We start from the raw sequence: 18,046 nt of genomic DNA on the forward strand, positions 1-18,046 counted from the left end.
TGCTTCGTGCCCCAATGCATAGTGCCAACTGTAAAGTTTGGTGGAGGAGGAATAATGGTCTGGGGCTGTTTTTCATGGTTGGGGTTAGGCCCCTTAGTTCCAGTGAAGGGAAATCGTAACATTACAGCATACAATGACGTTCTAGACAATTCTGTGCTTTAACTTTGTGGCAACAGCTTGGGGAAGGCCCTTTCCTGTTTCAGCATAACAATTCCACTGTGCACAAAGTGAGGGCCATACAGAAATGGTTTGTCAACACCGGTGTAGAAGAACTTAACTGTACAGAGCCCTGACCTCAACCCCATCGAACACCTTCGGGATAAATGGGAATGCCGACTGCGAGCCAGGCCTTATCACCCAACATCAGTGCCCGACCTCACTAATGCTCGTGGCTGAATGGAAGTTAGTCCCCTCAGCATCGTTCCAACATCTACATGAAAGCCTTCCCAGAAGAGTGGATTCTGTTATAGCAGCAAAGGAGGGGGACCAACTACATATTAATGCCCATGATTTGGGAATGAGGAGTTCGACGAGCAGGTGTGCACATACTTTGTAGTGTATATTCACTTACAAATTGTTTTCTCCCAAATGCACTGATAGCTACCATACTAAGATATAACCATCAATGTTTTTTCACAACCTAAAAGAGCACTTGAACAATAAGTGGCGCATTTTAATAATGGCTGAGGAGTTAAAGGGATACTTCAGGATTTTGGCAATGAAGCCCTTCAATTTATTTCCCAGTCAGTCCGATTAACATGTCGATACCATTTTTATACCTCTGCATGCAGTTTGAAGGAAGTTGCTAACTAGCATTAGCGCATGACGAAGTCTACGGTAACTCCCTCAAACTTCCTTCATAGTGGGGAAGTAGATAAAGGGCTTCATTGCCAAAATCCCAAAGTATCCCTTTAAGAACAAGCTAAGAACATCATTGCATTTTACAGCACAATACAACAGTTTACAACTATGGCCATGAAAATAGGTTCAAGTGAGCAAGAAAAGTCTACTGAGAGACAGTGAAAATAGAATCAAAGTAGAATAGCACAATAATGATTATATATGGTGACACAAGACAATTAATCCCTCAAATCAATAACAGATCTTGCAAAAACATTTTGCTAAAATCATTGTTCATACATGTTCTGTTGGATTATGATTTTCAGAGTATTCACTCTCATTGTGTAACCTGCGCTGTGTCTCCAGACAAAATGCAATGGACCTTTCTGCGGTGGTCTTTCAGTGACCGTAGGCTGGGATAGAGGCGCTGGCAGATGAGGCAGCGAAACGAGTTGGTCTGGTCGTGTGTTTGCAGGTGTTTCTGGAGTCCCTCCACAGTGCCAAACCAGCGCACACACACAGGGCAACGCATGGGCTTGAAGGCAGGCTTGCACATTCCATTTAGCTGGTGAAACTTGAGGCTGAGGCCATTGGGGAAGTCCATGCTGCATCGGGAACAGTGGTTTGCCTTCGCTGAAATAGCTCCTCTGTCACCTTTACACCGATTCCAGGAGAGGTGCTTTAGCAGCGCGCCGCGACTGCAAAAGGTGTTGCTGCATCGTATGCACACACAGCGCGGCTGTGGCTTCCTAGGCTTCCGCAGAGGTTGTTGATTTGGCTGAGGGCGCTGTGCTGGCAGAGAGTGTTGCGGAGGCGCATGTCGCTGCTTTGGCAGGGGCTGCCGACGTTGACGTGGCTGCTGTGGAAACCTCAGCAGTAGAGGTGGAGAGCACTGCTGTTGCATTCCCCCATACATCTGGTGCCGAGGCTGCATGTGTACTTGTAGGTGGACTTCATAGTCTGCCCAGGAACTCAGTGTCTCACCGCATGTGGGGCAGGTATAGGCCTCCTGCGCATGCTTTTGCAAATGCTCTAGGAGGAGCCGTGGGCTAGTGAAGCCTGCCCCACACTCACACGTCACTCTCCTGGGGAGAACATTGGGCAATGACATAATACCCCAATTTGCCCCATTATCCTCCAGATTTTTACTACTTTGTGCCACGAGATGTTGCGGTGCCTGGGCTGCTGATATGCCCTGTTGTAAAAGTCCATTATCATTCTTGGCCATGGTTCTACTTAACTGGCACTTCTTCCTATGAATCAGCATGTTATCTTTGCGGTTAAAGCTCCTCCCACAGACATAGCAATCAAATTGGAATTGACCCTTGTTGACTTTCTGTGCTACCGCCCGAAAAGTAGATTGTGGCAGAAACGACCTATTTCCACACAGCCTTTGATGCTTTTTTAATGTGCACCCTCGACTGTACGTTTTCTGACATCTATAGCAGGGAAAACGTCTAGCACCATCTTTTATGAAATAAGGCACGCCATCCTTTGTGGATTTGACATGACCTTGAGAAATAGGTTCTTGTAGCATTAAATCATCGTCGTCTTCTGCATCTACTGCCTCAATCAGCACGTCAATCTCAGAATCATCTAAAGGCATTGTCCATTCTCCATCTTTACCTTCTTGTTTAAAACTACTTGCTGCGTTGTCCCCTTCACCATCTCCTTGCTGTAGTGTTGCAGATCCTGAATCAATTTCTCCTGGTGTTACATGCTTGGCAACTTCAGGATAGAAGGATGAGAAGCTTTTAGGTGAACCGGACCAGAGCAAATCAGGAAACTGTGGATATGGCCTTGATTCTGCAGAAATCGCCTCCTCCTTTATCTGACGAGTGCTGTCAGTGCCCACACCAATGTTTTTGGAGATTAGAGGCCTCTGGTTGACGCCTGTGACAGGCTCCCTTGCTTTAATGTTTTCTCCAAATGCAGTATTTTTGTACAGGGCAGAGTTGGAGGCATGCTGAAGAGGATGGGGTGGCCCCTGACACTTGTGCACATTGAGATTATACCTACGGGCATAGTTGTGCTTGCACACTTGACAAAAGTAAGGCGTCCGAGCTTTAACACTTTGGAAGATTCTTTGCGGTTGTCGCTTCTTTTGCTTCTGGAATGATGCAGTCTTTTTGATAGAGTGGCATTTACTCCCCACTGAGGTAAGGTGGTGGGGAGCCAGGGGACAGATGTGGTTGTCTGGAAGCGGTGGTTTTCCAATCATCAGTTGTTTACAGTGACGACAACACTTCACTATCTCCTTCCTGTGTAAGGCATGATGCACAGTCAAGCTGTCCAAGTCCTGAAAAACACTTCGGCAGCGACCACATTGATATCTCCCCTGTGTGGCCCTATTTCTAGAATCAATAAGCTTTTGGCGGGTCTCAAGAACTACTACAGGGCAGAAGGTCTGAGTCAAAGATATGATACCACTACTGCCAGATGGACGGGCTATTGTCTTTGCACCAGACTTTGTAAGCAGGTGTCTTAACTGGCCAATAGAGGGCCCTGGTGTGGATGCTGCTGTGTGTTTGGATTGTGACATCACCTCCACTGGTATAAGCTCTTTTTTGGGGACCACAAGTCTCTTGTGTCTTAATGGGTAGTGTTGAGCAGGTTGATAACGTTTCATGTAGGCATTTGCTATCATCTTCATTATTGTCTCATTCTTAGGTGCGCCGGCATCTTCTGAAGATGCACCGCTTGTAACGGGACAGTCTGCATCCTCAGGAGTCTCATCCTGGATGGATTGTGGCGAGGGTTCCTGTGCAGTAGAGCTGTTCTCAGGTTGGTCAAGCTCATCAGGCTGTAATTCCTGCTCACTTGCACCTGGAGGGAGGTTGTTCAGCTCTGGAGGTCTGGTTAGGGCAATAAACCCCTTATTTGTATAGACTTCAGGAACAGTGGATGTGCTATTAAGCTGTGGGAGAATTGAACTAGGAATGACAGGAGATAGGGGTGAGGGATGAGAGGGGGGACCAAGGCCCAAAATGGTTTGGCTAAGAGTTGGCTGAAGGGAGACTGGTTGGACAGGTTCAACCAGACTGGATTCTTCTTGGTCCGAATATCTGGCATCAGTCGTCTGGGTCTGCTGCTGGGGGGTTGAGACATGAGATCTTTTATGCTCCAGCATTTCATTAAAGTTCTGAAACTCATCCCCACAATCACAGATAAAAAGAGAGGGAGCCGGGGTCTCAGGTAGTGCTTTGCAGCAGTGCTGGTCTTGGAGCTCCTTGTTTAAAAACACTTCACCACAGTGAGTGCAGAGAGGCTGCTTCTCAGATTGTGGTGGTTGCTTGTCATATTGAACTGCATGAGAAGCTTGGTGCACCAACAAGGATGCCAATCCAGTAAAGGTGGCTGAACAAGCCACACAACGATACATTTTAGGGGATGAGGTGCTTCCCTGAAGGCCAAGCATTGTGGTACAAGACAGTCACAGTACAAAGGGGGCTCAGGTGTCCTCAACTGGCTGATCTTGGGTTGTCAGTTTCCTGAAAAATAAAGAGAACATATTTGTCAGGAATATAAGTATCTCCTCAAATAATTTGTAAAATGTGTGAATCTCAATTCAATCCAAGCAAAATAAAGTTTACAGATACACACACTGTATGTACAGTGGGGCAAAAAAGTATTTAGTCAGCCACCAATTGTGCAAGTTCTCCCACCTAAAAAGATGAGGCCTGTAATTTTCATCATAGGTACACTTCAACTATGACAGACAAAATGAGATCCTGAGGCCCATTGTTGTGCCATTAATCCGCCTCAAGTTTCTGCATGATAAAGCACGGCCCCATGGCGCAGGGATCTGTACACAATTCTTGGAAGCTGAAAATGTCCCAGTTCTTCCATGGCTTACATACTGATAGATTAAATGGCAAGTTAAGCCCGGGAATTTTGGTAATGTTGCTTAAATGCATAAAAGAAAAGTTAGCTTATAACAGTGAACCTTTTTTGTGGGATACACAAGGTGCAAAATCATATGTGAGGAATGCAACAAAGATGCAGAATCATCTGGCCAAGTGAATAAAGTTCCCTCAACGCTCACAACAAGCAAATTCTGACAAAAGTCCCCCCACTTCTATTCAAGGTGAAAATGACGAATCAGACACCTTATCGATAGCAACAGCTCATGGTCCTCCTGGAATCAGAAATGTATTTGACTCAATGGAGGAACGTAGTCAGAGAAATGCTGATGAATGTCTTGCTCGAGCTATGTTTGCAACTGGTTCACCTCTGATGCTCACAGGCAATGTGTATTAGAAGAGATGTCTGAATGTTCTTCGCCCAGCATACACCCCTCCAACCAGACATGCTTTATCTACGAATTTTCTAGATGCAGAGTTCAACAGAGTTCCAGTGAAGGTCAAACAAATCATAGAGAAAGCAGACTATTGCAATCATCTCTGATGGGTGGTCGAATGTTCTTGTATTCTACAAGAGCACAGACACAAGGATAACCGGACACACTGCTCTCTATGATGCAGATGAGCTGAAGGCAGTCATCACTCACCTTGGACGACAGAAGGTATTTGCACTGGTGACAGACAATGCAGCAAACGTGAAGGCTGCTTGGTCTAAAGTGGAGGAGTCCTACCCCCACATCATAACAATTGGCTGTGATGCTCGTGGATTGAATCTGCTCCTCAAGGACATCACGGCACTGAAAACAACAGATACACTCTACAAGAGAGCCAAGGAAATGGTTAGGTATGTGAAGGGTCATCAAGTTATAGCAGCAATAAACCTCACCAAGCAAAGTGAGAAGAATAAGAGCACCACATTGAAGCTGCTGTTGTCATCATGTTTGACAGTCTCCAAGAAATGGCCACCTCAGTTTGCCGATATGGACAGCCCGATCAAGAGGATCCTCCTGGAGGATGTATTTTGGGAGAGTGGTAAGCAGCCCGAAACCTATAGCAGTAGCCATTGCACGGATTGAGGGAGACAATACCATCCTGTCTGATGTTCAGACTCTGCTTGCAGATGTAAGAGAATAAATCCGTACTGCCCTGCCCACTTCACTGTTGCTCCAAGCAGAGGAAACCACAGTTCTGAAATGCATCAAAAGCGTGAAGACTTCTGCCTTAAAACTTCTTTGGGATAGGGGTGGTAATTTGACGTCCGGATGAAAAGCGTGCCCAAAGTAAACTGCCTGTTACTCAGGCACAGAAGCAGGGATATGCATATAATTTGTAGATTTGGATAAACACTCTAAAGTTTCTAAAACTGTGAAAATAATGTCTGTGAGTATAACAGAACTGAAACGGCAGGTGAAACCCTGAGGACAAACCACCCCCCAAAAAATTAATCCTACCACTGATTTCAATGGCTGTCACTTTTATAACAGGGCGAAATCGTGCCCAGTTGCAGTTCCTAGGGCTTCCACCAGATGTCAGTCTTTAGAAAGAGTTTCAGGCTGGTTTTTGGAAAAATTAGCCAGAAATGGTAGTTTTTCTAGGTGGCTCCCATTTTGGCTGTAGTGTTTCTAAGCGCGTTCTTTGGTATTTTTCTCAGGTAAAGACAATAACGATTCTCCGTCTTAAATTGTATTTTTTATTTGCGTATTAGGGTACCTAAGGTTTGATTATAAACGTTGATTGACTTGTTTGGATAAGTTTATTGGTAACATTTGGGATTCATTTTGTATGCATTTTGAAGGAAGGAAACCGAGTGGATTATTGACTGAAGTGTGCCAGCTAAACTGAGTTTTTATGGATATAAAGAAGGAGTTTATCGAACAACAGGACCATTTGTAATGTAACTGGGACCTTTTGGGGTGCCAACAGAAGATCTTCAAAAGTAAGGCATATATTATATAGCTATTTCTGACTTTCGTGTCGCAACTCCCTGGTTGAAAATGATTTGTTATGCATTTGTGTGCTGGGCGCTGTCCTCAGATAATCGCATGGTTTGCTTTCGCCGTAAAGCCTTTTTGAAATCTGACACGGCGGCTGGATTAAGCCCCAAGTATGCTGGCAAGAGCATCCTGTCTGGTGCAGAGATCAACTAGGCCTATGGTGTCATCACTACTGTGTCTCACCACCTTGGCCTGGATGAGGGCATGGTTCTTGGCAGTCTGGTAAAGTACACTTCTAAGCAAGGGCTTTGGGATGGAGATGCAATATGGCAGTCGTGCCAACATATCTCATCAGCCACCTGGTGGAAGGGGCTTTGTGGATCTGAGGCTCTTTCCCCTGTTGCTTCCATCACCCCCCAAATCCCACCAACATCGCCGCCTCAGAGCGCAACTGGTCTTGTTTGGGAACAGACAAAAGCAGGCAACAGGCTGACCAATACAAGGGTTGAAAACATTGGTGGACACCCGGGCAAATTTGAGGCTTTTTGATCATGACAACGAGCCATCCTCAACAAGGTTGGAAAGTGACAGTGTGGATGAGGCCTCAGAGTCTGATGTTCAAGAGGTGGACATTGAGGAGGTCCAGGAGAAGACATGGAAGCCTGAGAGGAAGACAACTAAAGCTTTAGTTTCTAGACTATCATTTTACGGATGTATGTTGAAAACGTTTTTGGAAGATGCGATGATCATTCAAAATTCCTTTTTGTTGTTCAGTGAAATCATCCCATGTGAAGAGTTAATTAATTAAAGTTCAATTCATAACAATTGTTGCTTTTTTTTCTATTGGAAGGATTTAATCATTTGCAATTATGTCTACTTATGGTAAACGGTTTGTTTCCTTCTCCATATGATATGGTAAATATATCCAATGCAAAAAACATCTACATTTAAACAGTATTAATATTAATTTGCATATTTCTGTTAAATCCCATATATTCCCGTCCATTCCCACATTAAGTTTCCACCTCTGAATATTCCCCAAAATGTGCAACCCCACATACTGACCAGACATGTCACGCATTGAGCAAGTTTGGGATGTCCTGGATCGACTTTGCACAACAGCATGTTCCAGTTGCCACCAATAACCAGCATTTCGCACAGCCATTGAAGAGGGACAGCATTCTACAAACAACAGCTTAATCAACTCTATGCCAAAGAGATGTCTCACTGCATAAGGCAAATGGTGGTCACAACAGACAACTGACTGGTTTTCTAGATTAGGGCGGTAGGGTCTAATGAATTTATTTCAATTGACTGATCCTTTTATATACGGCGACCCAGTCAAATCTTTGAAATTGTTGCATGTTGCGCTTATATTTTTTGTTCAGTGTACATCTCACTCTTTCTACAGTTCCACTGGATGATGTAAATAAATATTGTTTATTGAAATGTTAACTATCAACGGTTGGTGACTTGTATCATGTGATATAGGTGGCTTACTGTTAACAGTTTCATATATACTATTGGCTGCCTAGTGATTGCAACATAACTCTCCAGTGTGTATAGTTGGCAATGTTTCATTTCCAAGTGCTACTGAAAAAGCTTAAGTTAAATGCACTTAACTGCGCGTGATACACGTCATTACTCTACTGTAGTCAATAAATTCCAAATCTTTATACCATACATAACCCAGAGGGCGGCAAATGCGAGGTGGTCACTGGACAAGCTAGCTATGAGTTTTACATATTTGGCTGAAAAACTAGTAGGCAGTTGTTTCCCATGGTGGAACCCAGAGGCTGGTTGGAGAAGCTTTAGGAGGACAGGCTCATAGTATTGGCTGGAATGGAATTAATGGAACAGTTTCAAACATCAAACATATGGAAACCGCGTGTTTGACTACGCTCCATTAGTTAATTCCACCCAATACAATGGGCCTGTTCTCCTATAGCTCCTCCCACCAGCCAACACTGGTGGAAATGCATCTAACCCGCTGGCTCCTGAAACCCCTGTCCCCATGAGCTCCCGAGTCTAGCTAACGTTAGCTAACTGGCATCGCAAATTAGCACCTCGCTAGCTAACTGAGCTGATTTTAGAAGAAAACAGATGATCGGCTCTGCCGCACGAGCATGCTAGAAGGTTGAGACCTGCTCCCTGCTGTTTCATTACATTACCCATTTAATTTAACCTTTATTTAACCAGGCAAGTCAGTTAAGAACACATTCTTATTTTCAATGACGGCCTGGGAACAGTGCCTGCCTGTTCAGGGGCAGAACGACAGATTTGTACCTTGTCAGCTCGGGGGTTTGAACTCGGGAACCTTATGGTTACTAGTCCAACGCTCTAACTACTAGGCTACCCTGCCGTCCTGAGGGAGACTGTGATCCCACTTCTGACACCAATGTAATGAAACAGAAGGGAGCAGGTCTCGACCTTCTAGCCCAGCGCGCTATCGACTATGCCGCAAAAGCAGGCTCGTGCAGCAGAGCCGATTTCCGAGCTTATAAACCCAGGGTCGTTACAATATGAATCAAACTGTGGCTAGCTAGCATGCCCTCCACGTTATTGGGGCGTGGGAAGGTCAGATTCATATTTACATTTTATGTTAACATTCATTGAAATTGGTGGTTACTACTGGTTTCAGATCCGCCATGTTTTCTGTTTTGGTAGGAGGTCAGAGTGATGTCGATACTCATATTCATGAAATTGCCTAGCCCATCTGCAGTAACGCACCCCCACATCCCATTGGTTCCTGCATTTGAGAAAGACATCTTCATGCTTGTGTGACACTTGAATGTGGCTAAAAAAGGGAAATAAAAACTCTGATAATACTTTTCACTCCAGACTGCTATGTACCGGAGTCCTCCTTACTAGCTGTCCTCACCGTTAAAAACATAACTGTTCCCCCCGGTCATGTGGTAGGTGTACCGGAGACCTTACTCGCTAAGTGTCCTTTGCTCCCGCGTGCCAAATACACGCCCTCGTATTTAACGTATCTGAAAAAAAAATAGTGCCCGACAGGCGGGGTAGAAGGACACGGCCTACAGTTGTAGCTAGCCGTTGGCTATTGCTATTGTGCATTATGACAACCTACTGTACAGGAGCGGCCCTCTTTCCCGCCCGTCCTAGTTTAAAATGTTACCAATATTAATATAAAAGAGGGATTTCTGCAGATACAGAAATGCCCACATGCAGGAAATCCCCGAATTGCGCAGCCCTTTGTGGACATTTCGCTAACGTTCCTGGCCACTTAGCTTTCATTTAACATGAATGGGGCTCTTGTTTTTATCGCCCCCAACGTGCTATGTGGATTTCAGATGATACGGGGTTAGACGGTATATGCGATATGGAGCAGTGGTTTAGGGCAAAATCATTATTTTAGGATATTTATGCAAAAGTCAAGAAAAACGTTGGGCCCTGAAAGAAATGTATGCATCTGATTTACTGCACATCAACACAATGTAGTAAAATCTATTCACTTCCCTAAAATTATAAACTTTGCACCTGACAAGAACGCGCTAATATAAGAAAAAAAGCATGCATGATTGCAATGACATTTGTTTTTATAGCAAAACCGCACTTCACGCCATATTGGTGGGGTATCTATAGCTTTATAATAATCCATCAAATGTCTAATAAATTCGCAAATTAGCTAAGTGTTTTGAAAAGTACATATAGTACAGAACAATGAAACTAAGCAGGGATATCGTAACTAGTTTAGAAATGCCACGAGCTTTTGGTAGCGCAATTCAATTCGACGATGGCAGACGTAACGTTAGCTAGCTAATGTTAGCCACACAATCAACCATTGCATTAGCTAACTAGTTGCAGAAATGAATGACCTAACTACTGTTTTTAAACTACAGCTAGCTAACAAAAGCATATGTATGTGCCGTGTGTAGTTAAAATACATAGCAAAAAAACAAACACGCATTGATGATGTCCAAAAAAACGTTAGTGTAGTGAACAAAAGCCAGCTAGCTTGCCAACTAGCTAGCCTTGCTAACAACACACCATAATGTGATTAGGTAACGTTAATGTTACCCGACATCTTTCAATACAATTCTTCCAGATGATTGTGAAAGTTTCGCTTATTACGCATAACAGGTCAAATTAACATATTGACAAAATGTGGGAAAATGCTAACGTCAGAAAGCACGATTTCGGTATGCCATTCTGAAATGTCATCGTCGTTCAATGACAAAGACAATATATTTAGTAAACTTACCATCAGTAATTTAATTTATTACAGTATGTTGTATCATCCACGGCTACTTTCGATCAATACCGATTAATTTGCATATTGTAGAAATATTATTTGCAGCCACGCTGCTGTTCAGGTCGTGTATTCGGTTGATGTGTGCTGCTGCTGCACAGCTGTAGCAAAAATGGGTGCGTTCCAGGTGGTCTTCATCACCAGTCTCGCGCACTTGATGTATCGTCTTTGTGGCTCATGGACTTGTCAAATCTGATCATCTGCGTAGCGTGGCTACATTATAAACGGACTGGAACGTAACCAGTCGCTCTGGGGGAGTTTTTTTTCCTTCTAAATCCTCCCAACGAACTGGAGAGCAGACTGCAGAAATCTTAGAACATTATGCCAACTTTCGACTCGGAGTCAGAGGGATAAACCCAAACTCATAATGGAATACTGACGATAACTGTAAATAATTATTCAGGTCAAAAACGTCGTTTAATGTAAGTTTCTATATTATAACTTTATTCTCTAGCCTACTTTTTGTACTTCAATTTGATGGCGACTCACTGCATTGACAAATGTAATCTCTGCACATTATACCATTACAACTGTGGCGCTTTATATTTACTATTAAGATGTGTTTTACTGCCATTTAAAATAGACAAAAATGTTAATGATTTTGTTCTCTGCTCAGTGTAGGCCTGAATGGTTATGGCTAAAGATTGCCAACACATTGGAACTTGTATCCCACCTGTTAAGCAAAAGGGTTCTTCTTTTCTGGTCTTTATTTGATTATGATTTCTCTCCCGTCAGAATACATGTATACAATACAGGAATACAGTACCAGTCAAAAGTTCAGACACACCTACTAATTCAAGAGTTTCTTTATTTTATTTTATACATTGTAGAATAATAGTGAAGACGTCAACTATGAAATAACCTATATGGAGTAGTAACCAAATCATGTAGTAAACAAATCAAAATATTTTATATTTGACATTCTTCAAAGTTGCTACCCTTTGCCTAGATGACAGCTTTGCATAGGCTTGGCATTCTCTCAACCAGCTTCAATTAACAGGTGTGCCTTGTTAAAAGTTAATAGTTAATTTGTGGAATTTCTTGACCAAGTCCATATTATGGCAAGAACAGCTCAAATAAGCAAAGAGAAACGACAGTCCATCATTAATTTAACACGTGAAAATATTCCAAAACATGCATGCTGGTTGCAACAAGGCACTAAAGTAATACTGCAACAAAAAAAATGAGGCAAAGCAAATTCACTTTTGTCCTGAATACAAAGTGTTGTTTGGGATAAATCCAATACAACACGAGTACCAATCTCCATATTTTCAAACATTGTGGTGGCTGCATCATGTTATGCGTATGCTTGTAATTGTTAATAGACTGGGGAGTTTTTCTGGGATAAAGAAATGAATTAAATAGAGCTAAGCACATGCAAAATCCTAGAGAAAAACCTTGTTCAATCTGCTTTCTACCAGACACTGGAAGATAAATTCCCCTTTCAGTAGGACAATATCCTAAAACAAATGGCCAAATCTACACTGGAGTTGTTTACCAAGAAGACAGTTAATGTCCCTGAGTGGCCTACTTATAAGGTTGACTTAAATCTACTTGAAAATCTTTGGCAAGACCTGAAAATGGTTGTCGGGCAATGATAAACAACCAATTTGACAGAGCTTAAAGACTTTTTAAAAAATAGTGGGAAAATGTTGCACAATTCCGTTGTGGAAATCTCTTAGACGTACCCAGAAAAACTCAGCAGTAATCACTGCCGAAATGTGCTTCTACAAAGTATTGACTCAGGGTTGTGAATACATACAGTTCGGTTGGAGTCATTAAAACTCGTTTTTCAACCACTCCACAAATTTCTTGTTAACACACTATAGGTTTTGTTAAGTCGGTTAGGACATCTACTTTGTGCATGACACAAGTTTTTTTTTCCAACAATTGTTTACAGACAGATTATTTCACTTATAATTCACTGTATCACAATTCCAGTGGGTCAGAAGTTTACATACACTAAGTTGACTGTGCCTTTAAACAACTTGGAGAATTCCAGAAAATTATGTCATGGCTTAAGAAGTTTCTGATGGGCTAATTGACATAATTTGTAGCGGGGTGTGTAATTGGCGGCAGAGAAGTCAGGCACAGGAGAGCAGAACTGGGTAATAACCAGAGATTTATTAAGCAAAACCAACGGCATCCAGAACAACAAGATACATGAGCAAAATAATAACCCATCGTGTGCTCACGGGGAACGTGCACAAGCACTACAATAAACAATCCAACACAAAGACATGGGGGGAACAGAGGGTTAAATGCACAACAAGTAAATGAGGGATTTGAAACCAGGTGTGTGGAAAAACAAGACAAAACAGATGGAAAATGAAAGTGGAATCACGATGGCGAGAAGACCGGCGCTGCCTTATTAAGGAGTGGACCCGACTTTGGCGGAAGTCGAGACAGTACCCCCCATTGACGCGCGGCTCCAGCAGCGTGCCGATGCCGGCCTCTGGGACGACCCGGAGGGCGAGGCGCAGGGCGATCCAGTGGAACTCCCGCAGCATTGAAGGGTCCAACACGTCCTCCACCGGAACCCAGCACCTGTCCTCCGGACCGTACCCCTCAGACTCCACGAGGTACTGAAGGCCCCTTGCCCGACGCCTCAAATCCAGTATAGAGTGAACAGAGTACGCCGGGGCCCCCTCAATGTTCAGAGGGGGCGGAGGAACCTCCAGCACCTCAGACTCCTGGAGCTAGCTAACCACCACCGGCCTGATGAGAGACACATGGAACGAGGGGTTAATACGGTAATCGGGGGAAGCTGTAACCGAAAACAAACCTTGTTCACACTCCTCAGGACTTTAAATGGCCCCACAAACTGCGGGCCTGGCCCAGCTTCTAGCACGGCAGGCGGAGGGGCATGTTTTGGATCGAGAGCCAGACCCAGTCCCCCAGTGTGAACACTGGGGCCTCACTGCGGTGATGGTCTGCGCTGGCTTTCTGGCGCAGCACGGCCCGCTGGAGGTGAACATGGGCAGTGTCCCATGTCTCTTCCGCGCGACTTAACCAGTCGTCCACTGCAGGAGCCTCGGTCGGACTCTGATGTCAAGGAGCCAGAACCGGCTGGTACCCCAGTACGCACTGGAAGGGGGAGAGGTTAGTGGATGAGTGGTTGAGCCATCTCGGCCCTGGGCACGAATGCTGCCCACTCCCCGGCCGATCATGGCAATAAGACCACAGAAACCTGCTCACATCCTGGTTCACTCTCTCCACCTGCCCAATACTCTCGGGATGAAACCCAGAGGTTAGGCTGATCGAGACCCCCAGACGTTCCATGAACGCCTTCCAGACCCTCAAAGTGAACTGGGAACCTCGATCAGACACTATATCCTCAGGCACCCTGTAGTGCCGGAAGACGTGCACAAACAAGGCCTCCGCAGTCTGTAGGGCCGCAGGGAGACCGGGCAGAGGGAGGACACGGCAGGACTTAGAGAACCAATCCACAACGACCAGGATCGTGGTGTTTCCCTGTGAGGGGGTGAGATCCACGCTGTGGAACGGGTAAGGGGTGAAGTTTCCCTCTGGGCAGGTGCCTAGGAGCCTTACACTGAGCTCACACCGAGCAGGAGGAAACAAACTCTCACGTCCTTGGCCAAGGTGGGCCACCATTACTTCCCAACCAAACAGCGCACTGTCCGACCGATCCCAGGATGACCAGAGGAGGGTGACGTGTGGGCCCAATAGATCAACCAGTCACGGACAACAGACGGAACATGAATTGTTTTAAGTCATGCATTTCAATTAGCCATTTACAATGAGATCCAGAAGTATTGGGACAGTGACCATTTTTTGCCCAGCGGGACACTGGAGGGGAGCAGGCTCTGCACGTAACGCCTGCTCAATGTCCCCATCCAGCTTTCACACCACCAGGAAGGAGGCCGGGAGTATGGGAGTGGGATCCATGGGCCGCTCCTCTGTGTCATACAGTCGGGACAGTGCGTCTGCCTTCATGTTCTGGGAGCCTGGTCTGTAGGAAAGGGAAAAAAGAGTGAAAAACATGGGCCCACCTTGCCCGGCAAGGGTTCAGTGTCTTCGCTGCCTGGATGTACTCCAGATTGCGGTGGTCAGTCCAGATGAGAAAAGGGTGTTTAGCCCCCTCAAGCCAATCTCTCTACGCCTTCAGAGCCTTGATGACAACCAACAGCTCCCGGTCCCACGTCATTGTTTCGCTCCGCCGGGCTGAGCTTCTTTGAGAAAGCACAGGGGCGGAGCTTCGGTGGCGTACCCGAGCGCTGAGAGAGCACGGCTCATATCCCAGCCTCGGACGCATCCACCTCCACTATGAACGCCAAAGAGGGATCCGGATGGGCCAGCACGGGAGCCGAGGTAAACAGAGCCCTCAGGTAACCAAAAGCCCTGTCAGCCTCAGCCAACCACTGCAAACGTACAAGGCCCCCCTTCAGCAGTGAGGTAATGGGAGCCGCTACCTGACTAAAACCCCGGATAAACCTCCAGTCGTAATTGGCAAACCCTAGGAACCGCTACACTTCCTTTACCGTGGTGGGAGTCGGCCAATTACGCACGGCTGAAATGCGGTCACTCTCCAACTCGAAGCGTGTAGCGGAGTATATCAGAATTTCATCAATATACACCACTACACCCTGCCCGTGCAGGTCCCTGAAAATCTCGTCTACAAAGGCTTGGAAGACTGGAGCATTCATCAACCCGTACGGCATGACGAGGTACTCATAATGCCCTGAGGTTGTACTGAACGCTGTCTTCCACTCGTCTTCCTCCCGGATACGCACCAGGTTGTAAGCGCTCCTTAGATATAGTTTGGTGAATAAGTGCGCCCCATGCATTGACTCAATCGCTGTGGCGATGAGAGGTAGCGGGTAACTGTACGTCACCGTGATCTGGTTTAGACCTTGATAGTCAATACACAGGCGCAGACCTCCCTCCTTCTTCACAAAAAAGAAACTTGAGGAGGCGGGTGAAGTGGAGGACCGAATGTACCCTTGATGCATGGATTCTGAGACATGTTTCCATAGCTGCCGTCTCCGCCTATGACAGGGGATACACATGAATCCTGGGAAGTGCAGCATCTACCAGGAGATTTATCACACAATCGCCCCGTCGATGGGGTGGTAATTGAGTCGCCTTCGTTTTGGAGAAGGTGAGAGCCAAATTGACATATTCAGGGGGAATTCACACGGTGGAGACCTGGTCTGGACTTTCCACCGTAGTAACACCAATGGAAACCCCTAAACACCTCCCCGAGCACTCTTGCGACCGCCCTATGAGAGCCCTCCGTTGCCAAGAAACAGTGGGGTCATGACAAGCTAACCAGGGTAGGCCTAGCACCACGGGAAATGCAGGAGAGTCAATGAGGAAGAGACTGATTCTCTCCTTGTGACCCCCCCTGCGTCACCATAACCAGAGGAGCGGTGGCCTCCCTAATCAAACCTGACCCTAATAGTCGACTGTCTAAGGCGCGTACGGGGATCCCTAAATTAAGGGAGAACGATCTGTCTATAAAATTCCCAGCCGCGCCTGAATCGACGAGTGCCTTATGCTGGGAATGCGGGGAAAACTCAGGAAAAGTAACATACAAAAACATGTTTGCAACAGAGGGCTATGGGTGACAATGGTACCGGCTCACCTGGGATGACGCCAGCGTGCCCTGCCTGCTGCCTCGATCCCCAGAGGAACCAACCTGGCACTGACCGGCAGTGTGACCTCTGCGGCCACAGATGGTGCACGAGAGGGAACCTCCTCCAATCTCCCCACGCACAGCACCTCCCAGCTCCATGGGCACCGGAGCGGAGGTGCTGGGGGATGGACCCAACAGAACCCGATCTGGACGACCGCGGGTAGCCAGCAGGTTATCCAGCCAAATGGACAGGTCCACCAGCTGGTCAAATGTGAGGGTGGTGTCCCTACAGGCCAACACCCGACGGACATCCAGAACAACAAGATAAAGGGGCACAAGAATAACCCGCCCTGCACTCACGGGGAACGTTCACAAGCACTACAATAAACAATCCCACGCAAAAACATGGGGGGAACAGAGGGTTAAATACACAACAAGTAAATGAGGGAATTGAAACCAGTGGATCCACGATGGCTAGAAGACCGGTGACGCCAAGCGCTGCCTGAACAAGGAAAGGACCCGAATTCAGCAAAAGTTGTGACATAATTTGAGTCAATTGGAGGTGTACTTGTGGATGTATTTCAAGGCCTACCTTCAAACTCAGTGCCTCTTTGCTTGACATCATGGGAAAATCTAAATAAATCAGCCAAGACCTCAAAAAAAATTGTAGACCTCCACAAAGGTACCATGTTCATCTGTACAAACAATAGTACGCAAGTACAAACACCATGAGACCACGCAGTCGTCAAACCGCTCAGGAAGGAGACACATTCTGTCTCTTACAGATAAACGTACTTTGGTGCGAAAAGTGCAAATCAATCCCAGAACAACAGCAAAGGACCTTGTGAAGATGCTGGAGAAAACAGGTACAGAAGTATCTATATCCACAGTAAAACGAGTCCTATATCAACATAACCTGAAAGGCCATTCAGCAAGGAAGCCACTGCTCCAAAACCTCTATAAAAAAAGCCAGACTACGGTTTGCAACTGCACATGGGGACGAAGATCGTACTTTTTGTAGAAATGTCCTCTGGTCTGATGAAACTAAAATAGAACTGTTTGGCCATAATGACCATCGTTACATTTGGAAGAAAAAGGGGAGGCTTGCAAGCCGAAGAACACCATCCCAACGGTGAAGCACGGGTGTGGCAGCATCATGTTGTGGGGGTGCTTTGCTGCAGGAGGGACTGGTGCACTTCACAAAATAGATGGCATCATGAGAAAGAAAATTATGTGGATATATTGAAGCAACATCTCAAGACATCAGTCAGGAAGTTAAAGCTTGGTCGCAAATGGATCTTCCAAATGGACAATGACCCCAAGCATACTTCCAAAGTTGTGGCAAAAATGGCTTACGCACAACAAAGTCAAGGTATTGGAGTGGCCATCACAAAGCCCTGACCTCAATCCCATAGAAAATGTGTGGGCAGAACTGAAAAAGCGTGTGCGAGCAAGGAGGCCTACAAACTTGACTCAGTTACACCAGCTCTGTCAGGAGGAATGGGCCAAAATTCACCCAACTTATTGTGGGAAGCCT

At 45.7% G+C, this 18,046-nt stretch overlaps 1 protein-coding gene across 2 annotated transcripts; it reads right to left on the reverse strand.

Moving 5' to 3' along the window:
* On the reverse strand, positions 1–11,114 carry im:7147486 (uncharacterized). Of its 2 annotated transcripts, XM_064959372.1 has the most exons (3): positions 10,863–11,114; positions 5,351–5,520; positions 1–4,331 (listed from the first exon to the last, which is right to left on the reverse strand). In XM_064959372.1, the coding sequence occupies exon 3, from the start codon at positions 4,256–4,258 to the stop codon at positions 1,178–1,180; it is 3,081 nt and encodes a 1,026-aa protein (XP_064815444.1). In that variant the 5' UTR covers positions 4,259–4,331; positions 5,351–5,520; positions 10,863–11,114; the 3' UTR covers positions 1–1,177. The 2 variants fall into 2 exon arrangements, with proteins under 2 accessions (XP_064815444.1, XP_064815445.1); XM_064959373.1 differs by lacking the exon at positions 5,351–5,520.
* Positions 11,115–18,046: the final 6,932 nt, after the last annotated feature.

Source organism: Oncorhynchus masou, unplaced genomic scaffold (assembly GCF_036934945.1).
Source record: "Oncorhynchus masou masou isolate Uvic2021 unplaced genomic scaffold, UVic_Omas_1.1 unplaced_scaffold_1561, whole genome shotgun sequence".
Classification (NCBI taxonomy): Eukaryota; Metazoa; Chordata; class Actinopteri; order Salmoniformes; family Salmonidae; genus Oncorhynchus; species Oncorhynchus masou.